The following is a 26,228-nucleotide window of genomic DNA, read 5'->3' as shown; positions in this document are numbered from 1 at the left end:
CCGGTAATAGGCTTTCATGTTCTGGTTGTTGCTCTCATTTTATTTGTTTTACATGTTTCGATTCAGATTAACATGATAGGTATTCATTGAATATGAGACTGTTTTTCACTGGAAAGTATTTTTTCACTTAAATATTAATTTAGATGGCTAAATGTTTTAGAGGCTCTAAATTTCAGGAATGTGATTTCTTTCTTGTTTTGGAATTGTTCCTGATACTGAAGTAGATTTTATCTGGTTTAGGAGCAGCGTGGTTCCTTTGTCCTTAGTAGCGGGAGTTCACGTTGCTCATTTTGGTCTGGATGTGCATGGATGATGCTTGTTCTGACCCTGAGGCCCAGGGAGCAGCCTGAAAGCTTTGGTGGGATCTTTAATTGTGCATCTTTAACCTCGGGGCAAGTTCTCTCACCACCTCACTGTTCAGAAGAGACCAAAGTAAATGTAAGTGAGGAAAATGAGGTATAGGCCACAGCTGTGGGGAGGAGGAAGTACCCTCGGCTGTCTGGATGGCTGGGGAGGGAGGGGCAGCCCAGCTCTCCCCATCTGGGAGCTGACATCCCATCCCCGCTGCCCCCTGTGCACTGCCTCCTGGCTGCTGCCTTATCCCCCCCTCATCCTCTCTTTCCTCATCCTCTCTCACTGTCCATCAGGCTCCTAGAGCCTTTTTCTCACTGTTATGCAGCAGCTCTGCCTACTGTTTTCCTTCCCATCTGTATGCAAGTGCCCATAACTTTGGAGAAAAATGACCTTGGGGGTTGAGGTTTTCTAGGGTTTAGTCTTTGTCTACGGGGCTTTTTCCACCTTTGTTTTACAAAAACCTTGAAGGGACTCCGTCTGCATTTTGAGTTAGAACTATGAGTAAAGGAGTTTCTCTTTTATAGAAAATTGTCCAGATGCTGGGTTATTTTTGGAGGAGAGAGTGGGGGAAGGGTTGACGGTGAAGAGGAGAAGGAATAGTATAGAAGAGAGGCATTTGGAGGGTTTCAGTGTGACCTACAGCTGGCACCTCATTACTAGTCTTTTGTGAAAAAGACATTTTGGAAAACTTTACAGGAAATTGGTTAAGATTCCTACAAATCAAACTTTATTGATTCCTTTTCTCCTCCATTTATAGCTAAAAGGCAGGAATTCTCCCCCCTCCAATACAAATATTCTCTTTGCTCCATATTTAGCTTCTTTCCTTCCCTATGTTCTTGGTTTCTGCTGTTTCCAAGTGGACAGAAAGGCAGTGCCCTAGAAGGACCCCACCCTTCCTTCTCATTAGCTTGTTCTGGTTGTAGCTTCTCCAAGTGGAAGGGTTGAGTTAAGCCTTTTAGCCAGAAAGCCCAGCTGTTGGATTTTGGTCCCTTTGCCTGCAGCCCCAGTCAGCCTGCACTTTTTTTCTGTACAAACAGGCAAAGGCGCTGACACTATTCTTCTAAACTGGGAAATGAAATGCAAAACCGACGTTAATGTAACATTATGGTTGAGATTAAATGCACCAAAATCAGGAAATTCAAAGTTATGCTTCCCACAGCAACTATAACTCAGCCTCATCTGGCGTGTGTAGTATTTTGTGTTAGTGTGGATGGTGTTATATGTTAAGACATTAAAGTTAACACCATAAGCAGAGCACAAAATGCTTGAGGGGGCTGAGTTATGACGACTATGTGAGCCGTAAGTGTTCTTGCACAGGCTCCTGACTCCTGGAATAATTTTTCCCCTGCCCATCAGACCAATTATTGCCTTTCTTTTTAGTTATATCTCTGCTGCAATACATCTCTTCTTCCAGGGTCACTGTAAATGAATTACTCTATTGGTGGCCAGTGGTGGTGGTGGGAATGGGGCAGCCCACTCATCCCTTTTGTCCTTTTCATCATGGCCTGCGTAAGCGCGGCACTTCCCCCTTCCCCCCAGCAGGGTGCTGTTTCCTGGTGGTCCCCACAGGGAAGGGCCTCTCCAGGCTCTCACTAGTCCATGTGAATGGGAACAAGCATGTGCTGTGTCCTGGTCTTGGCCCTGTTGTAGCTCCGTGTGAAAACCAAAGGGCTCTTCTTTATTTGGAGCAGACATAGCAATGTAGAAGTAAAATATACACCTCGGGGATGGAGCACTGATGCATGGTGTGCTGCCTTGTGTGTTTGGCATAGCAGGGGCAGGATGGAATTGGGTTTATTTGCTCTGTTCTCCACCTTCCCCAGGGTTTATACCTTTGAGCTGTCATTGTGTGTAGTTAGGCTGTGGAGTTGCCTGGGGGTGGGGCCAGGAATTTTCCTTGGAGAGCACTGGGTCACTGGTAACAAAATCACCACATAATTTAGTGCAAATCAGGAAATATTCCCCCTAGCCTCTTATTATCCTGGTGGTCTCCCTAAGGCTGAGACAGCTGTTGGAATGCAGATTTTGTTAGGTACTGTGCTAAGCTTGGTAATAAAGAAGAGCTCTCCAGAAGAGGACCATTGATAAATTGGTGAATGAAATCAGGGACTGTAAAATAACAGTGACACTGAGCAGTTTTCTAAATTTTTTGTTGAACATTACAAAACCAACTAAGCAGAGAAGTGGGGAGGACCTCACTGTAAGCACCTTAGAGACAATAAAAAAGGCCCCTTTTTGCTCCGTGGATAGAAACCACTGGGGTGTAGAGGTGAGTAGGAAGTAGTCCTCCCTCAAGGAGCTCAGAGAGGGAGGACAGGCTTCACATACAGATGACCACCATCAGGCAGGTGGTGACCATCTGTGTTGACTGTCTTCACACAGGGAAGTGTTGGTGCAGGGGCACAGAGAGAGAGTGAGCAGCCCTGTACCCTGTGTGCAGGAGGGGGCTCACAGGCTGTGTGTCATAGGAGAGACAGGAGACCCAGGAAGGCCGTGTAGGCCTGAGGCCTCTCTCAGCTCTTACAGTAGAAATAAGAGAAGGGACTCACAAGAATAAAGTGGATGAATTGGCCTAGGTCTGAAAAAAACTAGCTTTGATTGCAGGCTTGTTTGTAGGAATGTTTGAAATGAGGGAGAAGGAGATGACTTTGGACCTATTGAATATTTTGCTGTCGAGTTAGTTAGATTATCTGTATCAGTTATTTGGTATTTTTCAGATTCAAGTTAACAAGGTATTATGATGCTCTAAGATAGTAGGATAGAATGGCAGAAGAGAATTTGAGCCAATCAAACCTGGGCAAAATGGAAATATGGATCAAAGCGGAAATATGTGAACTGAGGCATGCCGAGGGAGGCTAAGCTGATGCCTCAGCTGTCACTGAAGGTGACAGGAAGGTAGCAGCTGGGTGGACTGGTGGCCTCTAGGGAGAGGCAGTGACTGGACCCTCCCCAGAAGCATTGGGAATTTGGATTTGGGTCTGCTAGGACCCACTTTATCCATAGGAGACTAGAGGGTGTGGAGGTGGAGCCCCAGCTCCAGGTACTCAGCCATAGAAAGCAAACCAGCAGGCCCAGCAAAGGTGGGATGGGGAGTGAAATCCAAAGGAATGAGTGGTTGAGGAGAATTCATGGACTCCACTTTTCCCTGCTCCCTCCTGTCTTTTCCCTCTCCCTTGTATTGATTACATTTCTTTTAAAGACCAATCTTGGTTGTTTGACACGAGGAAACTAATACTAGGAGAATGCTTTTTCCATCTCTGTGTCTTGTTGGGAAGAAGGATCCTGTATCATTTAGATTTAGATGCCATTGGGATGATTATTTTTCATCCTCTTGTCCTGGGCATTCACAGTACTTAAAAAGCTCCCATAGCATTGCATTTATGTGATGAGTTTTGAGTTTTACCTGTGAGAATTGAGCCATAGGCTAAAAGCCTGAGACAAGAATGTCCCCAGATGGACACTGTTCCCTCCCCCAGCAGGAGGGTGAGCAGGCCAGCACAAGCGGGTTTGTTTGCCTAAGTACAGCCATGAGCAGAGCCCTATTAGGTCAGAGCTGAGATAGTCAGAAAGGAGGCAGTCAGGAAGGAGGCTTGGGAAGGAAAGACAGACATCAGGGAAGCTTTTATTCTGAAGTAAGGTTCCTTGGAATGGGCTACTGCTTGGGTTCTGGTCCTGCGTGTAGTTGGCCAGTGGAGATGATGAAGGTCTGTGGGCAGCAGAGTGGTTCTTTTATATGAGTAGCCCCACTTCTCCTCTACTGCTGTGGGCAGTGTCCAGTCCTGGGGAGCCATTGCAGCTGACCTGAGGGCTAAGTTAGTGGGTTGGACTAAGGTTGTGATGGTGGGAATGGAGAGAAGTTATATGTCTTAGTCCTTAGGTGTCCTGGGAAAGAAAGAAGTGTGAGAAGTTTGTTCTTTCCTAGCTTTCAACATCCTTGATTCTAGTGGGCTGCTGGCCGGAGTCATGGGTGCAAAGAGACAGGTAAGGCATGGAATGTGGAATCCATAGTTATAAAAAATGGGATGCTCTGAGTTGAAGATGCACATCAAAAAGAACATACAGGGAAAGCTATTTTTTTTTTTTATTTTTTTTGCGGATCTAGGAATGGAACCCAGGGGCATTCTACCTCCAAGCTACACCCCTTGCCCTATTTTTTATTCTCTATTTTGAAAGAGGGTCCCACTAAGTTGCGGAGGGCCTCATTAAGTAGCTGAGGCTATTCGCGAGCTGTGATCCTCCAGTTTCAGCCTCCCAAATCCCAGCATTACAAGCGTGAGCCACCACGCCCAGCTAAAGGGACAGCTATATTAGTTGAGTTCCTTAATGGTAATGTAGGATCAGTCTGAAGTGCTCTTTGGCCACTGGCCTACGGGAGATGGGTAGTGATGCTTAGGTGGATAAGAAAGTGGCTAGAAAGTTTGGAATCTTGCTTTCCAAAAGTGTGATAAAATGGAGAGCCCTGACTGCAGTGTTTAGAAAAGGAGTCTGAGGATGATGTTTGATTGTTCACAGGTGCTTTCCCCAGTACTGGCAGCATTGAAAGCCAACTGATCAATTGAAAGGATTGATAGTTGAGTCTGGGGGAGGTAAGAGTTCATGAACGAAATGAAAAATATCATTTTGATAGGTCTGCTTTCACTGGAAAGGTAACATGACTAGAGTATCAGTGTCAAGGGCAGGCCCCAAATGCAGTTCATGCTTATGCTGTAGAACAGGGTGGTTGATGGCATTGGAAAGTACTCTTGTTCCAGGTTTGTGGCCAGTGCTAGAGAAGCTTTTCTTGGGACTAGAGGCAGTAAGTCAGACTAGATAAGCTCCTGACTTGAGGTATCAAAACCTCCTTTAGGAACCATTTGGACATGAGGAATTGTGTTTCTGGAGGGTTCAGAGAATAGAGTGCAGACCACCCTGGTGGCAGCTGATGCTTTGATGCTATTTTTCAGGTGCAGGGATATGCTATGGCGAGGTGACTTTTTGCCAGCTCCTTGACCAGAGACATTGTCAGCATACTCTATTACATTCTGAAGGGGATGTGCTGGTTTTTCTTGCTAAGCTGTTGGCATCAAGGAGGATGAAATCTGATGGCAAGAGCTAGGAGTGGTGGGTGGATCTAACGGGCTTGCCCTGAAGTTTAAAAGTGGGCTGAATAGGGGTTTGTTCTAAGAAAAGCTCAAGCCTTGAGTTCTGATTCTCACTTGGTCAGTGAATCTGTGATAAGAAATTTTCACCCAGATGTTGTAGACTCTTTCTACCTTTGTTATTCAAAGTGTGGTCTGAGAACTAGCAGCATCTACTTCCCTGGGAGTCTGTCAGAAACGTAGACTATCAGTTCCTATGCCAGAGCTAAATAGAATCTTCAGTTTGACAAGAGCTTCAGGTAATTTGGTGCCTGAGAAATGTTCTAAACTGGATCAGTGGTTCTCAAACTTCAGTGAGCATCAGAATGACCTGGAGAGCTGGTTAAAATCAGTGTCTGGGCACATTCCCAGGGCTTCTGATTCAGGAAGTCTGGGGGAAGAGGAGGTCAGGAATTTGCATTTCTAACAAATGATGGCTGCTGCCTGTGAGGCACTGTGGTTTTAGAGCTGCTGACAACCTTAGCTTTCTTATCTATAAAAGAGAGGAGTAATTCCTGCCAGCTAATGGAGATGTGAGATCACAGAAGCTAATATGTGGGAAAAGGGTTCAGTGTACTTGGCAAGGATGTCAGACGCTTAGTGGTCTGATTTCTTAAAAATCTGTTATGCCAGCACATCTCCTGTCCTAGATTCTGGGCATCAGATGTGTACAGAGAGCAGTAATCTATGAACTATGCTATGCTATTCAAGTCATCTGGGGAGTCATCAGCAGCTACTGTGGCTGTGAATGGGGATTATTGAACAAGTCTTCTTGAAGCCTAGTCAGCTTCTCTAGGCTTCTAGGCAAGTTGCCTGACCAGAACTCTGTGTGCCTGTGTGGACCTGTTTCTGTCTCCATCACCTGCTACCTGCCCCATCTCTTTATCTCCAACTAGTGAATCTTAGTATTTGGATTAATTAGAAAAAGTCTTTTTGTCTAACCAAGCCTTTGATTCATCTTGTGATCCTGAGCAAGCTACATCATGACTTTCCCCATCTCACTAAGTGATTAATTGAATAGGTTTTGGCTATATGTGCCCAAGTCCAAGAGTGGGGACTTTGAGCCTCTACAGTGAGGGGAGCTGAGACAGAGGCTGTTCTTTTTTTTTTTTTTTTTGTGGTACTGAAGGTGGAACCCAGAGGCTCTCTACCTCCGGGCTATACTCCCAGACCTATTTTTATATTTTTTTTAATTTGGAAACAGGGTCTCACTAAGTTGTTGAGAGCCTCACTAAGTAGCTGAGGCTGGCTTCGAACCTGTGTGATCCTCCTGTCTCAGCCTCCCAAGCGCAGGGATTACAAGCGTGTGCCACCATGCCCGGCATCAGAGGCTGTTCTGATGAGAGGCAGTATAGCATAGAGCTTAAGAGCAGGAACTCCAGAACGATTGTCTCCTAGCAGTATGACCTTGGTCAAGTTACCTGTACTTTATGCCACCTTGGGCTGGCTACCCTGTTCTACTTCCATGTTTTCCCCTAGTGCTGCCTCCAGGGACCTGTCCTGCATAGCACAACCTGAGATTTGCTTAAATTAATCACATGATGAATATATGTATATAGGTAGCTATAAAGAAGTCATTTGGCTATTTGCTGCCCTGAAGGATCAGCTTCACCAAGGCCACTGATGTCTGAAGTAATTTACAGTTGAGTCTATAAAAATGTTTGAACCTAGGCTGTTTCAGAGTCATGTGCATGTTAGAGGGAGAAGCAGGTGTGTGCATCCCTGGGTGAGGACATGGTTTCTAAGACTTTTTTATTTTTTATTTTTTTGCGGGTCTGGGGATGGAACTCAGAGGCATTTGACCTCCGAGCTACACCACCTGCCCAATTTTTTATTCTTTATTTTGAAACAGGGTCTCACTGAGTTACAGAGGGCCTCACTAAGGAGCTGAGGCTGTCTGTGAACTGTGATCCTCCAGTCTCAGTCTCCCAGATGCTGGGATTACAAGCGTGCGCCACCACACCTGGCTGTTTCTAAGACTTTTGATCTCCTTCACTTATTAATATTATGTTTTCTTGAACAATTCAGATTTCAGTAAAATTATAAGTCACTCTATACCTTTACCCCCTCCAATAAAGAATAGCAGTGTCGTATTTTCAGCATTCTTCTACATTTTAGTTGCTTTGGGGTTTATGGGGATGGATGGAGGGGGACATATAGGTGAAAAATCAGCCTTTTAAAGCTCTGGTTTTTACTATTCCTTGTCCTGAAACTTCGAGCATCAGCTCTCATCTGTCAAAGTGTAAATCAGCAATTAAAACCCAAACAGCCAAATGCCAAAGATGACCCGAAGCACAAAGCAACTGACAAACAAGTCCGGACAAATCGACGGGTAATTTATAAGCTTTGCCCTAAAATCTAATTATTTGGCAATTCGAATTTGCAGCCAGCCAGGGCTCGGCAATAAATTTAACCCGCCATAAATTATTTAGGAGCAGGCTGTGGTGTAAATCAAAACCACGAGTGTTTGTTTAAGAAATAAGCTCCTTGTGCATAAAATGTCTTTTTTTTTTTCTCCAAGAGAGAAACTGGTAAGCAAATCATGCTCCATTGCCCAACACAGCCCCCAGTTCTCCCATTCTACTTCCCTTCTTCTTTGTGGCCAGGAGGCCTCTGGATCCTTTGGAGAAAGGGCTCACCTTTGTATGGAACTTTTACTCGAAATCAAGTATTTGGATAAAATCCACATGTTTGCCAGGTACTGCTTTTTCTACCTTGTGGTGTAATATGACTTTTGGATTTTATCAAACTTTATAGTACAGGGATAGGTTCACACTTTTGGAATTTTTTCCAGAGGGTGAAAGGAAGGAATAGATTAGTTGTTACTGTCTTTAAATTGAAAGAATGCCAGTTGCTTCTCCTTACATTAAGAGGGGCAAGCCATGAAAAATGATCTTCTCATTCCTTTATTTTAGATGGGACCTTAGAAGGATCAGCTCCTGCAGAATCTATGCTTTGGAAAATAGGCTAGAATGCTATGTTGTTAACCATTGTCACAAATTCCAGCAGTCTAACTTAAGTCCTTTCTGCTTAAAATCCTTTTGTTGTTCTACTTCAAACATAATCTTATCGCTGCAGATAGTTTAGTTGAAGGGAGTTTGAATATCCTGGAAACAGCCTGCAAATACACATGTATTTCTTGTAATCTGCTGATGGTGCCTGTGAAATTTCATTTGAAATGCCATTGCAGTTTTGTCTTCAGTCCTGGAACCCTCACTGGGGTTCCTAGTTGACCAGTTTGAAAGCAACGGGGTTGAAAACCTCTGCTCCAACTCACTTAAAAAGGCAAAGATGAATGAATGTTTGCTTGGTACTTCCTTTTTGTTGTTGTCACTGTTGGTACTGGGGATCAAACCCAAGGGTATTCTACCTCCAAGCCACATCTCCAATTTTTTGTAATAGTCTTGCTAAGTTGCTGAGGGTCTCTCTAAGTTGTTGAGGCTGGGCTTGAACCTGCAATCCTCCTGTCTTGAGGCTTCCCAAATGTGCCATCATATCTGGCTTTTTTCTTTTTTTTTTTTTTTTTTTGCGAGTCTGGGGATTTGACCAGGACATTTGACCTTTGAGCTACACCCCCTGCACATTTTTTATTCTTTATTTTGAAACAGGGTCTTGCTAAGTTTTGCAGGGCCTCATTAAGTAGCTGAGGCTGTCTGCAAACTGCGATCCTTCTGTCTCAGCCTCTCAAATGCTGGGATTACAAGCGTGAGCTACCATGCCCAGCTCTGGCCCTTTCTTTCTTTCTTTCTTTCTTTCTTTCTTTCTTTCTTTCTTTCTTGTATTAGGTACTGAACTCAGGAGCATTCTACCTCTGAGCCACACCCCCAGTCCTTTTTTGCTTTTTATTTTGAAACAGGGTCTCACTATGTTGCTGAGGCTGATCCTTGAACCTGTGATCCTCTTGTCTGTACCTCTTAAGTACAGGGATTACAGGTGTGCACCACAGCACTCAACCATGCCTGGCTTTTGGTGCTTCCTTTTTATTTCTCTGTCTTCTCTGCTCTCAAAGGGGAAAAACAAGATTTTCAGTTGTTGTTTTATTTATTTATTTTTTTGTGGGTCTGGGGATGGAACCCAGGGGCATTTGACCTCCGAGCTACATCCGCTGCTCTATATTTTTTATTCTTTATTTTGAAACAGGGTCTCACTAAGTTGTGGAGGGCCTCACTAAGTAGCTGAGGTTGTCGGCAAAATGCGACTGGTCGCAGCCTTCTGAATGCTGGGATTACAAGTGTGCGCCACCATGCCTGGCGACATTTTATTTATTTAAAAATTTTTAGCTGGCATTTTATTTAGAGAGAGAATAGGATAATTACAATAGGTTTGGAAGTACAGACTTTGACAAACCCAAATTCTGAGGCTTTTGTCCTTAGTTCTCAAGTATATCCAATTGCCATCTACCATCCCTGGGCCAGCATTTTGGCTTTATTTTGCTTTGCCCTTAGACAACCTAATGGTGCACATAGTAGATGTTGTAGGGTGACCAGGTGTCCCTATTTTGGCACTGGAAGTCCTGTGTTCTCTGAAATCCTTGGTACCAGGCAAACTGGGATTTAGTGGTTTGTAGCAGTTGAGAGAGGAAACCACTTAGGGATGAGAGAGTGGATGGATCTGATAGAAGGTGCTTTGGGGTGTTATATATCTGGGATTGAATTCTGTCTCTACCACCTACCATCTTTATCTTCTTAGGTAGATCACATCTGTGACCTGTGCAAAGTCTACCAAAGGCAGAGTGTTTTCTCTTAGAGCCCTTCACTGGGCCCTTATCTTCCACTTGTTAGTTCCTTCATGTGTTTGTTCAACAACATTGAGAGAGTGAGGACTGTGCTGTAACAGGAGATAGATGTGGAGATAGGCACTGGAGTTGCAAGGTTTTTGCCCTCCCTTAGCTCACTGCCTAGTGCTTTCTGTGCTGCTTTGACTATAGCAGGGGCTTCTCAGTAGCAGTCTTCTAGGACTTTCTGCCTGGGGAGTCCACAGTCATTGCTGTTATAACCTGAGAGCAGCCTCTCTTTCTAGGAGAAGTAGACTGAGTTCCCTATAGACTTTAGCCTTTCAGACTAAAAGAATCAGACTTTCTTGCCCCTTCAGCTTTGAAAGCTGATAGTCCTACTCTCTTTAAGTGTCTTTTTCCCCATTTGGGGTCCTAGCTTTATCTCACAATAGCAGTGTAGTTGTAAGCAAGTGACTTACCTTCGTTGTTTTTTAGTTTGTGAAATAGGGATAGTAATGGTTCCCACTCATGAGTTGTTCAGAAGTTTGAGATCATTTCTCTTAGCACTTAGCATGATGGTTGCAACAGAGGAAATAATAAATGGAAGAAGTGAGATGACTGCACTCTTCACATGTTTTGGAGAGTGTTGGAGGCCAACTCCTCTGCACCTTTTATTCACACTGAGCATCTCAGGAAGAAGTGTCACATCTCACTGTGTTCATTTCTGTGTCTACACCTAACCTCTGCCTGGTAAATAGTAGTTGCTTAATGGCACTGGCTTATTTCTATCGATGGTGATCATGACCTATTTCCCAGTATTAATAAGGGTAAAATAAGAAAATGTGTGTGAAGCACACTTCTGTTATAAGTAGAAAAGCATATAGCACTGTGTATGTCCCTCCACTGAGGTATTTATTATGGTATACTATTCATTATTCACATCTTTTTTTTTTTTTTGCAGGTACTGGGGAGGAACCCGGGGCATTCTATCACTGAGCTACACCCCCAGTCCTATTTTTTATTCTTTATTTTGAAACAGGGCTTCACTAAGTAGCTGAGGCTGTCAGCAAACCGCAATCCTCCTGTCTCAGCCTCCGAAATGCTGGGATTATAAGCGTGTGTCACCAAGCCCAGCTTATTCACATATTTTTTCATTATTACTTCATGCATTTCTCCAAAATAGAGACTACCTCTTATCTCTAAATTGCACTCCCACACTTTATGATATCCTACACAAAGTAGACTCTCAGGTTGCTTAATTGGGCACAGTGGCATATTGGGTGAAGGATTGTGAGGCTGTTAGGGACAGAGAGCTTGTAAATACAAACTGGTTCTTCCTTTCGGGGGCTCCCATTGCTCAAGCACTCAGTTGTTCCTGAAGAATGATGAAAGGAGGGAAAAAGAGAAGGATGGGGATAATAGTTTCATTATCTGAGTATGTGGACCTAGAAGCTGGCATGTGGCACATCTTCACAGATGCTTGATTGGAATTAATGCCATTGGCCTGTAGTTATATCTCTGGTCTCTGGGATTATGTCTCTGAACATTACTATTTAAATACTGTCAAGGAAGTTTTGGTGTGACTCAGGTATTCTTGTAGAGTTGCGTTACGTTGGTGTAGAGTAGGGCTCCTCTCCCATGATTAGACTGTTGGGGGCCAGTATTTTGAGGTCTGGGCTTACTGGACAGTATGGTCCTTTCTGCTTTGACTCCTCAGAAATCTTCTGTCAAGAGCTCCTTTTTTTGTACCCTCAGCAGTTCAAATGAATATGTCAGTGTGTGGGCTCATTGTTAACAACAGCTCCTGAGACTGTGAGGAAGGGCTCCTGTAAACTCATGTTTTGAGACTAGCTTTTGAAAGTCTCTCCTCTTGTTCTTAGGAAGTAGGCCTGGCCAGTGAGCTAGCAGCATCAGAAAGCTATGTTTATGATGAGCCCAATCTGATGTGTCCTGGGCCATGGGTGTATGCATGCATCACAGGTAGCTGTGCCTTTTTTTCATGGAGCTGAGGGTTTTTTGTTTTTTTTTTTTTTTTGTCTCTGGGAGGGTGGCACTGGGTTTGAGAACTTAGGTTGGCTCCATTTCTAGCCCACCACAGGAAACTGAATACTGAGCTGCAGTGGGAAAACCCAAAGGCTAGGTTTTCAGAGTCCGGTGGGAATGCTGACTTTGTGTTGTTCAGAGCGGGAGCTGAAGCGCATACTATTTTATAATAAATACTAATGAAATTCCAGATCTATAATAGCATTTCAGATATCTAAAACAAACCATGTGCTTGTAAAAAAGTGGAAAGAGATCAACTTTAAGCCATAAATTCTTGGTAATAGAGGGTTTTTTTCTATTTATGTTTGATAGATATTTTTGTTTCCAGAGGAATGTCAACTCCTAATTTCATAATGTATCATGGGCTTAAGAAAATTGAATTTAATAAAAGCCAAAGATGAATGGCATCCTTAAAGGTCCCAACACTTGTCTTTATTAGCAGGACAAACTGTAGGTCTCCAAACACTGCTTCTTTCCAAATGAAAGTTTAAATGAAAAGTACAGTTGTGTCACAGGTTAAATTTCATTGCATGCCCAGCTAGCATGGTTAGTGAGGGAGCTGGCTGTATTTGTTTCCTTAGACACAAGGACAGCCAAATTCACAGGCTGTGGGGCTCTTTCTTTTGGGGAAGGTGCTCCTCCTACTTAGTGAGAAAGGAAGGATTTGTCAGAAATTTGAGGGTCAGATGGGTCAGATTCAGATGAGTAGTACTTCGAAGTTGGCTCTTGGAAATCTTGACTATCTGACTTTTCAGGGAGCCCAATGTACATGTTGTATGTGCACATGCTCAGATTTGTTTTTTGGAGCAAAACTCCCCTCTCCTTGGTCTGCTCTGTGGTGCTTTGTGAAGAATAAAAGGTCCAGTGAATTGGGTACTAATTGTCCTCCTCTCTTTGTGTTGGGAGGAAAGTTATCACCCAGTCTAAGCAGCACCTGGGCATCCTCCCTGTCTTCCCTCTGCCATCTTGCCCTTCGTGGTTTGGCAATAAGCTTCTGTCAGCATCCCATCTTTGAGGATCAGCTCGGAAAGACCAGGCAACCAGAACCTGTGAATTTCTCTGGCATGAAATCTGACTGCCTTGATTTGGTTTTCAGTCCTGCTGCTGAGTGTTGGATTGAAATCGATGCTTTAAGAACAAGCCCAATATTAGTGGGTATGTTTTGGGGGAAGATGTGTGGCTTCCCTGGGACATCAAGGAGATTGACGACATCTTCTTTTGTCTTCTCATCCATTCATTTCCTCAGTGAAGCCAGGTGTCATCAGCTGCTGTGTTACTTCTTCAGTCTGTTTCTGCAGAGAATGATTTGTCTTGATTTTTGGAGTACCAAAAAGGTCCCCTCCGGGATGGGGGTCTAGGTAGGGATGCCCTTGTGCTATCAGGGGCAACGGAATGAACAAGGCCCCCCTTCTTTCTACAGTGGAGGCTTTTTCCACATGCTAATTTTACTTGGAGGATTTTGCTTTTATTTATTTTTTTTATTATTTCCTATTTGTCTCTTCCAGATGTTTTCAGGGCAGTTTTTTTGTGTTGTAAACTAATTCTATTCATGTTTTAAAAATTTATGAAAGCGCTAATAAAAATGTCAAAGTGGTAAAAATGTTAGCTTTTCCTCTGCTTTGATTAAATTTTGCAAACTGTTTTTGAATATTAAAAAGCAATATTTTTTTTTATTCTCTCTCCTGTTTCCCTCTTCTCTCTGGTGCGTGTACTCTCTACTGCTATCTCCCCCCTCTGGTGTTTCCCTCCCTTCCTAGGAGCGATGTATGAGGCGTGCTGCACAGCCGGTGTTCTGCAAGCCTGTTTGCACACCAGGACCTTGGTGCTGTGCATCTCTATTAAATAACGGAGACAAATTAATCTTAGAGACACCAAACAAATTGTCACTCCTCCCTCTCTTCCATTACGTTCCAGTGGACTGGGAAGGGCTGGCTAAGCGATTGGGCGGGGAGGGGGAATGCAAGGTGGGGAGTGTGTACTGCCTGAAAGAAAGGTGGGAGGCGCTAGCTCCCATTGCTTGTGTTCAATTTCCTCCTCCTCTTTGGCTTTATTTTTATCTTTTTTTTTTTTTTTCCATAAAAACTAAAGAAACTCACCAGCTCTGTTTAAACTTCATGCAAGGAAATCTATGTACTGCCTGATGGCTGGTTGTCTACATATGGCTGGAGATCCAGACTCATTCTAGGACAGGGATCTGGGCAAGAGCAAGGAAAGCCTCATTTTTTAGGGGCTCAAGTGAAAAGGACTCTGCCAGAGAGCCTGCTGTGGAAGCGAGCAGATCATTGCTGTCTTCCTTCCCTTTCCAGAAACAATGGGGATGGGGGGCATTTGTCTAATTCCTGGAGCTTGTGAGACAATCAGCAGTGGGAGTGTTAGGATCCTAACTGTGCTGGCACCATCTAACTAGTCTTGGGTTTGGCTTGGCTAATAGAGTAATGGACCCCAAACATTCATTATTTCTTCACTTAGAGTTGCTATTTAAATGGTTGATTAAAATAACTTCCTATTCTATCTTGCCATTCTAGGAAATCATCGAGTTCCCCATCCTGAAGCTAAATGGCCGGACCATGGAGATTGAGTCTACCTTTCACATGTATGTCCAGCCTGTAGTCCATCCACAGCTTACCCCCTTCTGTACAGAGGTAAGGGCCTAGGAGGTGGGCAGCAAAGGCTGCTGGGAGAACTCTGGGATTATTGGTGCTTTATGCAGGACGTTTAGGGAAAGGTTAGGTATGATCAGCAGTTAAGGCAAGTGTGCTTTCTGAGCCTAGTAATTGGCTTTGCACTTGGGCCACTGTGGTCACTGGGGACCCAGGAAGAGCGCTAGCACAGTCTTCTCCAGCTTCCCAACATTTTCCCTTTCTTCTTATCCCTACCTTTCCTGGTGACTGGGCAGTTTGAATCTGGGAACAGGATGATGCCTCTGGGACTCAGGTTCTTTCTAATTTCATTTTATTTAGGTGGTTGTCAAGAAGTAAAGATTTTAGTCACATGGAAGAAAGTGGGTGTTCAGATTTTCTTAGTTTTTTGGTTATCACCTTGTTCCTCCATAAAGTGGCTCTGTATGGAGCAAAGGCTGGGTTCATGGGAAGCATAGTCTATAACCAAGGAAAGATAAGACAGACTGGCTGAGGCTGAAATTTCCTTACTTAGGCTAGTTTGTAGTTGGCCACCTTGTCAGCAGGTTAGTACTGACCCCATTTTACAGATTGTACAACTGGGAATAACCGAGGTTTTGATGTTTGGTAGAGGCTCAGAAGAGCCTTTGGCAGAGGGGGGAAACTGCGAGCTCTGACTTCTGGGACAGTGTGGATAAGCTTTTTATGACCGCTTTCCCCTGTGATGTGTCACAATTTACATCCATGGTAGAATTATGGCCAAGCATATGTAGTAGCAGAGGTGATGGGAAAACATGAGTGTTTCTGGAGTCCTTTAAGAGTTTGGGCTGAGGTACATTAGGGATTTTGTGCCTTCCTTTAGAGATCTGCTTTCTGTGTGTAAATGGAGCAGGAGGAGAGATGTTCTTGAGTAATCCCCAGTATCTTGGTGTGGAGTAGGTAGGGGAAGGGCTGCCTGATACAGGTAGTCAGCTCAGTGAGCTCTAGGCTGACTTGGCCCAGATGCAAGGTCTCAGGGTTGCTCCTGTACTTGGTGCCAGTGTTTGCCACCTGTACCAGGTGGGCCTTTTTTTGTAGACATCTATCTGCTCAGGGGTCTAGTCTCTTAAACTTTTTTTTGTTGTTTTGTTTCAGCACTGGGAATTGAACCCAGGGGCATTCTACCTCCAAGCTATACCCCCAGCTCCTTTATTATTCTTTATTTTGAAACAGGGTCTCACTAAATAGCTGAGGGCCTCACTAAGTAGCTGAGGGCCTCACTAAATAGCTGAGGCTGGCCACGAACTTGCGATCCTCCTGTCTCAGCCTTCCAAGTACTGGGATTACAAGATTTCGCCGTCATACCGGGCTCTCTTAAGCCTTTTGTTTCAACTGATGATGAGGTTGTTTTTCTCTTTCTCTCTCCTGGAAATTACCTATGCCACCAGGGGGTGCTAATCTGTCCTTTTCACCCCTTTTGAAAATAAAATCACCCTTTTAATGATAACAAAAATCCTCTTTCTTTTGGGAAAGGAAGGAAAGTCTTCCCTTGAAGCAGCCGGTCACCTGAGCCCTCCACTGGCCTGGAAATCTAGTGTCTTCTTGTCCTGTTCTTTGTCTTCTGTGTGTGGCCTGCACCTTGGGGGCTCCAGCCCTCTGGGCTAGGTGGTCTGGCAGGCGGGCTTATGTGTGGAAAGGTTTTTGCCTGTGTAAGGCTAGAGTGCCGCTGAAGCACCACTCAAGACCGGATGGGTACGCCAGAGGATCCAGAGTATTGGGCAAGAGGATTTTCTCCTGAGCAAGGCTGCTGCTGCTACTGCTTTTTGGAAGGAAGAATTGTGAGACTGAAGAAGAGCAGGTTTCTTTTACTAGACATTTTCACCCAAGGACATACATATATAATCTGGAGGGGAATAAGAGTGGTGGTCTGGATCCTTGCTATGAAGCATGTTCTGAAAATAAGGATATGATGCAGGCACTGGCTCACCCATTTTGTCTCAGGCTTCCAGAGCTCAAATTCTCCATGACCTGGTCCAGCCTCATGTCCCATCTCCCACAGGTTCCCCTCACCCAGAGCCTATGCTTTCATAGTCTGTCTTTGCATGTGGTGGTTCCTCTGCCTGTGTACCATACCTCCTCTTCTTCTCCTAACTTGTACTTGTCCTCCATGACACTACTTAGGGTCACCTTCCTTGGGAAGCCTGCCCTGATCCCCCTCCTGTGTAGTGCTTACTCCAGCATTGCAGTGACCACATATTGTTTTCCCACTGGACTGTGAATTTCTTGAAGGCAGAAACTAGACCTGACCGATCTCTGCTCCATCATTAGGGTCTAGTACCAAATAAACACTTGATGCTTGCCCTGTTAATAAATTAATAAATTTCCATCTCTCCCAAAAGCAGATGTACTGCCCACTTGCTCTTTTGAGTAAGTAAAGTCTCTTCAGAAAACTTCAGATTACCTAAATACTGCCTTGTCTTCACATCAGATGGAACTCTTTTTGTGTGTGTGTGGGGTGGGGGTTGGGGATGGAACCCAGGGGCATTTGACCTCTGAGCTACACCCCCTGCCCTATTTTTTTTTTTTTTTGGTGGTATTGGGGTTCCTGGAAACCCTTCTACCTCTGGGCTACAGTCCCAGACCTATTTTTTATACATTTTTATTTGAAAACAGGGTCTTTTAAGCCAGTGCGGCTGGGTTCGAACCTGCGTAATCCTCCTGTCTCCGCCTCCCAAGTGTGGGGATTACAAGCATGCGCCACCACGCCCAACTATTCTTTATTTTGAAACAGGGCCTCACTAAGTAGCTGAGGCTATCCAAGAACCATGATCCTCTGTTCTCAGCCTCCTGAATGCTGAGATTACAAGCGTGCGCCACCATGCCCAGCTTTAGATGGGAACTCAGAGAAGCGTGGTCACAGGATGGATGCTGTTGTTCTGAGCCCTCACACCCTTGACAGTAGTTGCCTTTGGGGGCTGGGGCAGAGGTCATTTCACCCAGAGAGAACCTTTGGTTAGTAAGTGTGAGTAACAGCTCCAAGCTCCTCCAGACTGTAGCCAAGCTGCTTCTCTGGCAGGGTTTTCTCTGCTGTGCACAAGAGGTTCTTAAGAACCCTGACCTTTGTGTACGTATGTGTGTGTGCATGTGCACATGGCACATGTACACAGACGAGCACACGTTTGTGGGGAGAGACAGGTGCAGTGCTGGACAAAAAAAAAAAAGAAAGGTTCTGCCTTGAGTGAGCTTTGCCCCACGTGCAGGCATTCTGGCTTTTACTGCTCTCTGTGAGGGTATGCTATTAACCTTCTTGAGGTCCTTTCTTAGTTCCACTTGATAGTCTGCCTGGAGACATGATTCTAACAGGGATAGGAGGAGATGTGTTTAATTCCCTCCCAAGGCCTTTCCTTACTACCTCCAGAATCAGCCCCAGCCCGCCCATCAGATCTGTCCCTAGCAGCTGGGCTGCTGCACAGCCCTTGACCATGTGCAGTCTTTTTTTGCTGTTGTTGTCATGAAAAAACTAGAAAAATAAATACCCATCATGCTAAATGCCAGTAAAGGGCTTTGTCTTGCACCTGTACTTATAAAGGGTGAGATTTATTGGTTCCTTTGTCTGAGGAGAAAGAGTGGGTCTGATTATCAGATTGCACACCAGAGACAAGTGCTTATGTAATCAACAAACTGTCTTGGTGTCAGAATACGATTGTGTTGGAGATAAACGGTGAAAGGAGAAAGCGCTGGATGCTGACATGCTCTTGGCACAGAGTTTCCTGGGCTGCTTCCTGTATTCGCTGGTGTTTATGAAGCCAGCTCATCCTGGACAAAGCCCTCGTGTGGGTGGGGGATCTCAGGAACCAGCCACGCTATCAGTTAGGGTCAAAAGCCCTTCGCTTGTGGTTTCCGAGTCTGGAGAAGTGGGAGTTAATCTGTAATCCCTCAGTGAAAGGAGCCACAGAACACACATTAATTCTTCCTCTCACCTCTCCTGCTTTAAGTGGTTAAGGTCTCTGAGCTCTGTTTAGCCTGTGAGCCCTTGTTCTCAGCTTAATAATACTTGGCTTTGCTCTAGTACCTTTCATTGTAAGGATATGAAAGCTTATTACAAACATATATTAACCCAAGTGGGAATGGGCTTAAACTGCAGCATGAAGGGTTTCAATTAGGCCTAAGATAGAACTTCCCAGTATTTATTTTATAAAATTGTTTCTCAGTCAGGAATGGTAGTACACACCTATAAGACTCTCAGAAGTTTAGTGACCAGCCTTGGCAACTTAGAGAGGCTTTCAGCATCTCCAAATTAAAAAATAAAGTAGGACTGAGGGTGTAACTTAGAGATAGAATGCCCCTGGATTCAGTCCCCTGCAGATCACATGCACAAATCAGTTGCCTGCACACACATGCATGCGTGTGCACACACACAACACAGTCTCTCTCTCTAACAGCTTATTATATAAATCTTACAGGTTGACAGTGTCAGGTATAAGGACTAACTTTCTTAAATTTATCCCCTGTTTATCCAGTGCCATGGCAGAGCTGATAAGAGGTGGTTTATTCTCGGAGGGGTTAATATAGAGAGGCCTTCTAAGGGCTAACCCAATGCTCAAGTCCTTGTATCTTCGAGGGCCAAGTTCAGATCCTTTAGGAAGTCAGCTGTAGGCTATGCCTGGGTGGGCCACAGTGAAAACACACTTTCTGAGAAGTATAGAGAGAGCAGGAGCTGGATTCCCTGGGCTTCTCCCAGGCTGAGGATGCCCTGGTCACTGCCATGGAGTGAAGTTTGTGAACACCCCAAGATACTGGAGCCCCTCCCCTGGGGTGGGAGGAGATGGGTCTCCTCTGCAGTGAGTTGTACAACAGGACATCTGCATAGCCCCTCAGTTTTCCTCTTTGGTGTAGTGAGTTTGCCACTCCACACCTGTGATTTTCCTGCGGCCCAGGGCAGGTGCTGGTAAGGTATGTAGGTACAGAGCAGACCTGAGCCCTGTGGCTAAAGAAGGACGAATCTTGGCATTGGTGCCATTGGTTCCATGTGTGTGAGAGAGCTTCTGGAAGCCCTTCAGGTTTGTTTATCTGAGTTATTCTTGGTGGGAGCCAAGAGGAGTGGATGGAACCTTGCCCCAGGAAATTCAGACAAGGCACAGGCTGATGTTTGAACCTGGGGTTCTCCACGAAGTGGGAGTGGCTGTGGATCTTTTTGTCCATCGTAGTCCTGACCCTCTACCCCAACTCTAAGCTCTGGAAGAACTTAGCAGAAGAGAAGCTGGGCCATAATGGGCAGAGGTTGTATGTGGGTGTTAGTCAGTAGTCTGGATGTTGGGCATGGAGTTGGGAACAAGCCTACTTCTGCTTGGTCCCCACATGCCTGACATCAGACACAGGGCAGCTGCCTGCCTGCTCAGTGTGTGGCTGTAGAAGGTGGACAGGCACTAGGTTCTACTGGGCTGGATGTAAGAGGGAGCTGCCAGGAAGAACACATTCCAGGAAGGCAGGGTTTTGTGTTTTTCTTAGCTACTGGATCCCTGGTTCCTAGAGGCTTTCCGAGAATAGTTGGTGACTAAATAAAAGGAGTCTTTCACCCTCCAAGATTAAAGCTGCTGACCAGGGTGCTCCCCCTTTTCCCTTCCAGCCCTCAGCAGACCAACCTTTTCTTCTCCTGACTCAGGCCCTCCCTCTGCTGGGCAGTTCTTTGGTCTCCTAAGCAAGGAAAGGGTGTGGAGGTGCCAGCCGGGTGGGCATGCTGTGGGTTAAAGCCTTGCAAAACAACAGTGTAGTTAATCTTTCTAATTTATTTTCCTTTTAGACCATGGGAAGTCTGTAGGCAGCAGCTGTTACCCAATTAAAATACAGATTAATATAAAAACAGTTTCTGGAATATAAAATAGAGTGGCTGTGTCCTTACACTTCCTTAAAATACCACCTAATAATGACTTGATGAACTACAGAAACCCACCTAGAGGAACTCAGCATTCTTAAAATGAAAATTTCTTCCCTAAAAGGTGTGTATTACCATTCCATGTAAGTCACTATGAGAAAATAACCTTCCCTCTTAGAGCTGGCAGTTTCTACGAGTTGGGTATTTGGTATTCATTAAATGTAATTATAGTTTAATTGGAGTTTTAAACCCCTTCCTCCCATTAAAAAAAAAAAGTTGTTTCCCAGCAAGCCTGAGATACTCCTCTTTCAGGAAGTAGCCAGTGGCATGTTGGGCACTGTGATTTCTAATACATATCCAGGATGAGGATCCTCATGCCTCAGGTCCTTGTAGGTAGTCTGGCCCTAGTCCATGCTTGAGGGATATTTTTACTTAAAATCAAAACAAAGCAAAGCAAAATAACAAGCTTGTTTGAACATAGGCCTGGCCTAGGAGGAGCTTAGGCCTGTGGGTCAGAGGTTCTCTAGGACAGATTCTGTGCATTAGGCAGTTTGGGTAGCCCTTTCCTGCCTGTCTAGTTGGTATTAGGTGTGCAGGGTGAAGGATAACTGTGCGGCTTCATGGCTGTTATGGAGAATGTGATGGGGGAAGAACTGGGCATCGAGGCTCAGAGAAGGGGGGACTTGAACCCAGGTCTGCCCATCTTTTATTTGCACTACCAAGTTTCCAGGAACGTCTCTGAAGCTTGGAGTTGAATTTACTTTAGACTGTAATTTTGGGGAAGTTATTGAACCTGTTGCATTCAAAAGACTTGCACATCAAATTATTTTTAATTTGTAATTCTTTTGCAAAATGAAAGCTGAAACATTTGTAAGATATACCCTATGGTTAGCATGTGCGTGCCACCATGTCAGGGCAGGCTTTTGTGAAGAAGCTCACATGGTGTCCTGGGACTTTATACCCCAGGCTCCTAGCCAGGTTCTGAGCCTGAGGCAGTGCCAGCCCAGAGCACTTTATAGCAGAAGGAAAGAAAGAGAAAGGAAAAAAGCTAGTCCAGCTTTGAGTTCCTGCATCCTGGTTTTTTTCCCTGAAGGCTGTTTCTCTTTCCTTTCAGCTCACCGGGATTATTCAAGCCATGGTTGATGGTCAGCCAAGCCTGCAGCAAGTGCTGGAGGTAGGTTGAATGACCTTTAATTCTTGACCTCTGACCCCTTCCTGCTGCCTTTCTCTCCCTCCCCTCCTGAGAATGTGGCCGTGTAATTTGACTATGATTATGGCTTGATTAGAATAACATTTGCTGTCACATCAGTGACATGCTGTTGAGAGTATTGAACCATTGATCTGTCATCTCCAGCTGTTCCCGTCAGGGTTACTGACAAGATGTCCGAGTGCTGCCAGGAGTCAGGGGCGGGCCCCCACCCTGCCTGGCTCATGGCCCTGTGCCAGTGACTCTGGGGCAGTCTGCTCTGGGTGGGTGGGGTGCAGGGGAGCTGAGCCAGGCGCTGTAGGACCAGCCCTGGGGACTGAAGGTGTTTTTGTTTAGCTTTGGTGTTGGCTTCCTGTGGCATGTGAGCACTTCATTAACTCACCCAGAACTCCCCATCGATGGCTTTTGTTTGCTGTCAGCTCCTCCAGGAGCTGCGGCAGGGCCTGCTCGCCCCGCTGCAGCTTGCCTCTGGATGCATTGTGCCTGTCAGGGGTGCAGAGGCTGCGCTGGGTAATGATTCCTAATCAGAATAATTACAACAATTGCCTATGTGAGGGAAATCAAATTAAAGACTTTAGAACCCTTGGCAGAGACCACACTTCTAGGATATTCTCCTCCGGGAGCTGGAAAAGGTTAAGATGCTGCCTGTGCTTCAGCCCAAGGGAATGAGGAAGAGCTGTGCTTGTGCTTGGCTTTAGTTGGCCTGCTATAGCTTCTAGCCTGGGGGTTTTCAGAAGGGAAGAAAGTCCCCCTTCCAACCCTCTGTATGGGGAGGGAAGAAGAGAAAAAGCCTGTGGATCTCATTAGGTACTTTATTCATTTTTAAGACCAATAAAGAAGTAGGGCATGGTGGCTCATGCTTGTAATCCCAGTACTTGGGAGGCTGAGACAGAAAGATTGGTTCACAGCCAGCCTCAGCTCCTTGTGAGGCCCTCCACAAATTAGTGAGACCCTGTTTGAAAATAAAGAATAAAAAATAGGACTAGGGGTGAAACTTAGAGGTAGAATACCCCTGAGTTCAATTTCAATCCTAGTACTGCAAAGAAAAAAAAAACCCCAACAACAACAACAACAAATATGTATAAACCCAAAGTTTGGACTTTATCAGTGCATAGGAGAAAGCCAAGGATCTGGAGGAATAGCAGGGCACATCTGCAGGTATGCATACGGTAGCACACGGAAAGGGGGCAGATAGCTCTCTTTGGCCAAGAATCCTGTCCCATGGGAAGAGAGATGCAGGCTGAGTTTTCTGGGTCCCTTCAGGATGGAGCAGAATCCAAGAGGCAAGTGTAAGCTCACCACAGAGGGGACATGTGGAAGGGGAGGTGTGGAAGGCCAGACTCTGTCCTCCTCTGGTTGGGTCAGTGTTTAGGTACCTGCAGTAGGTTGGGAGCCTCCTGGCCCCATTGCCTCTCTTTTTTTAAGGGGATTGCTGCTCTGACTGAGGGAGCTTGTCAGCATGGGCTGTGCTCTAGAAGACCAGCCTCAAGGACCTATCTTCCCCAGGTCCTAGCCAGTAGCATCTCCAGCCAGGGCCTGGCCCCTGCGGGAGGTCAGAGGACAGGCAGCTTTTCCTGGGAGCGTCTGTGGCTGGCATCGTGTCAGGAGAATTCTTGCTTTGGGTCAGCACCAATCCAGGGCTGTTGAGATATTGGGTGCTTTCTCTGTAGTCCCACTTGATGGGGTGACATGATCTTCAGGAGCCAACCTGCTAATTCCAGGCCAGCCTTGGAGCAGGGTGCTCAGAGAGTCTTACCCAGGAAGCTACTTTTTGCTACTTCTGTATGCTTTGTGGGTGAGGAGGAGGATTCTTAGCATCAGCTTGAATAAAGGAGTTTCTGGCAGGACAAGGAGACCAGACTGGTTCCATTAACCCTGAGTTGGCTCTACAGCTAAGGAGCCAATTTCTTATCACAACCAAGGCCCTGAGCAGCCCTCCAGCAAGACACTTGCCTGACTTATTTATTCTAAGTAGAGTTTAGGCTGGACCCCACTAAGCTGTTAGTAACTGGAAGGGTTGACCTTAGAGTTGTCTTGGTGGTTCTTCTAACTCTTTATTCATTGAGGCATAGAAGGGAAGAAGAATAAGCCTAAGTTCAAATGTAGCGTTACTTCCCTGGACAGGCTCCTAGTAAAAGTTGCTCACTGACTATCTGCTGCATGAGTGAGTGTTAAGTACTTTCCATGGTGAAGGCCTGGTCTTCCTAGGCATGGCCTCCTGACTGTCCTGTTCTGTCCTGCTCTCTGTTCCCACTGTGCAGGAGTTGGGGCATCAGGGAGCCCCTCTAGCTAATGGGACACCTTCTTCAGGAATGGAGAGGTAGTAGGTTCATCTTATCTCTTTCCTTTTCCCCTCCTCTCCTCTCCTCTCCTCTCCTCTCCTCTCCTCTCCTCTCCTCTCCTCTCCCTTCTCTTTCCCTCCCCTCTCTTTTTTTTCTTTTCTTTTTTGTGGTACAGGGGATGGAACCCAGGAGCAGTCTACCTCCTAGCTACACCCCCAGTCCTATTTTATTCTTTTTAAATTGTTTAAAAAAGTTTTTTGGTACTGGGGATTGAACCCGTGGACATTCTACGTCTGGAGCATTCACCCCCACCCCAGCCCTATTTTATTTTTATAAACAGGGTCTCACTAGGTTGATGAGAGTCCAGTACTTGCTGAAGCTGCCCTCAAGCCTGCAATCCTCTTGTCCTCATCCTCCCAAGTACTGGGATTACAAACATGTGCCACCACATCTAGCTGGCCTTACCTTTTTTCTTGTTTTAAGTGTCTTGCTTTCTTTAGGCAACCCAAGGAAAGGATGTGATTGTGTGTGTCTTCATGTGTAAGGGGTTGGGCTGAAGTGACTGGGAGACATCATTCAGCCTTGGAAGGCCCAGACACACTGTTGAGTTTCTCAGGCTGAGGAGTATACAAATGGTGAAGAGGGTTTAGAAACCACATGGTCTGCATGGTCTGACACTAGGAGCAGCTCTGACATTCTGGGTGTTGGATTACTGTAGCCATTAAGCTAGATGGGCTCCTTGGCCTTACTTAGGACTGCTTTGAAACCAGGTGCAGTGGTACATGCCTGTAATTCCAGTTAATTCTGGAGGCTGAGGCAGGAAGAGTTTAAGGCCAGCACAGGCAACTTGGCAAGATCCTGTCTCAAAATACAATACAGAATGCTGGGGTTGTAGCTTAGTGGTAGAGCACCCCTAGGTTCAATCTCCTGTTTTGGCATGGGCCAGGCCTCCAGCATCTCGAGGTATCTGGGGAGCCAGTCTGCACTTGCCAGAAGTAATCTTAAAGATGCCCATGGGCTCTCCATTACCCATTACCTGCTGAGCACACAGAGCCACATTTTCTGTCCTTCCTTTCCATGTGCTGTGGATTTTGCTCACACCAAACTTGTGCCTACTCATGTTTTCAGTCAGTCAGCCAGCAAATATCTATTAAATAGATACTTTGCACTGGCTTCAGGAGGCAGAGACCAGAAGATCGTGGTTCATGGACAGTCTCTACTACTTAGTGAGGCTCTTCGCAATTCAGTGAGATCCTGTTTCAAGAAATAAAAAAAAAAAGACTAAAAAATAGGGCTGTGGGTATAGCTCAGAGGTAGAATGTCCCCAGGTTCAATCCCCAGTACTACCAAAAAAAAAAAAAAAAGATACTTTGCTGCCCTAGAGATTAAGGCAGTATGTGAGGCAGAGCCCCTTGCATTCCTGATTCCTACAGTCCTATAGGGGAGGCAGACATTAAACAGATAATCCTCAAATATAAAATGTAGCCTATGCTTTTTTTTTTTTTTTTTTTTTTTTGGTGGTACTAGCATGCGCCACCATGCCCGGCTAGCCTATACTTTTGTTCCTGCCAGTAGTGGCCACTTTCTCCTCGTGGTCCTGTCGCACTCTGGTTTCTTTTCCATTGCTATATCTGCTGTATTGTTTTATGGCAGTCTGCCTTTTCCCCCTTCCCAGCCTACTGTCTTATTTTATGTCAGGCACTTAACACATTATCACATTTAATTCTTAGAACAACTGTAAGGTTAATCATCCTACCCAGCTTCATAGGTGAAGGAAACTGAGGTTCAGAGAGGCTAAGTGACTTCCCATCAGTGACACAGCCAGGATGTGGAATAGCTGAGGGTTGGATCCCAGATGTGTCTGATTTTCAGGCATGCATTTGTCACCACTATGTGATAGAACCTTAAAAAGTAGTCCTCCTGTGTGAGCAAAAGCAGTGGTGTGATCTGCTGCCCTCCCCCTTGCCTGGGATCTTCTGAAAAAAAAAAAAAAAAAAAAAAAAAAAAAACCAGGCAGTATTTCAGGAGGTCTTTATGATAAT

General features: G+C 45.3%; 1 protein-coding gene across 1 annotated transcript in view; it reads left to right on the top strand.

Annotated features, from left to right (window-relative positions):
- Nucleotides 1–26,228, top strand: part of ERI3 (ERI1 exoribonuclease family member 3) — a gene marked incomplete at both ends in the record, with an annotated part of 137,768 nt that overhangs the window by 23,406 nt on the left and 88,134 nt on the right. Inside the window, 2 exon segments of the mRNA XM_080692427.1 lie at nucleotides 14,754–14,870; nucleotides 21,812–21,871. Coding sequence (XP_080548553.1) covers nucleotides 14,754–14,870; nucleotides 21,812–21,871 — 177 coding nt within the window.

This window comes from Muscardinus avellanarius, assembly GCF_963383645.1.
Source record: "Muscardinus avellanarius genome assembly, chromosome: 3".
NCBI classification, from domain to species: Eukaryota; Metazoa; Chordata; class Mammalia; order Rodentia; family Gliridae; genus Muscardinus; species Muscardinus avellanarius.
This window is presented reverse-complemented; position numbering and strand designations above follow the sequence as displayed.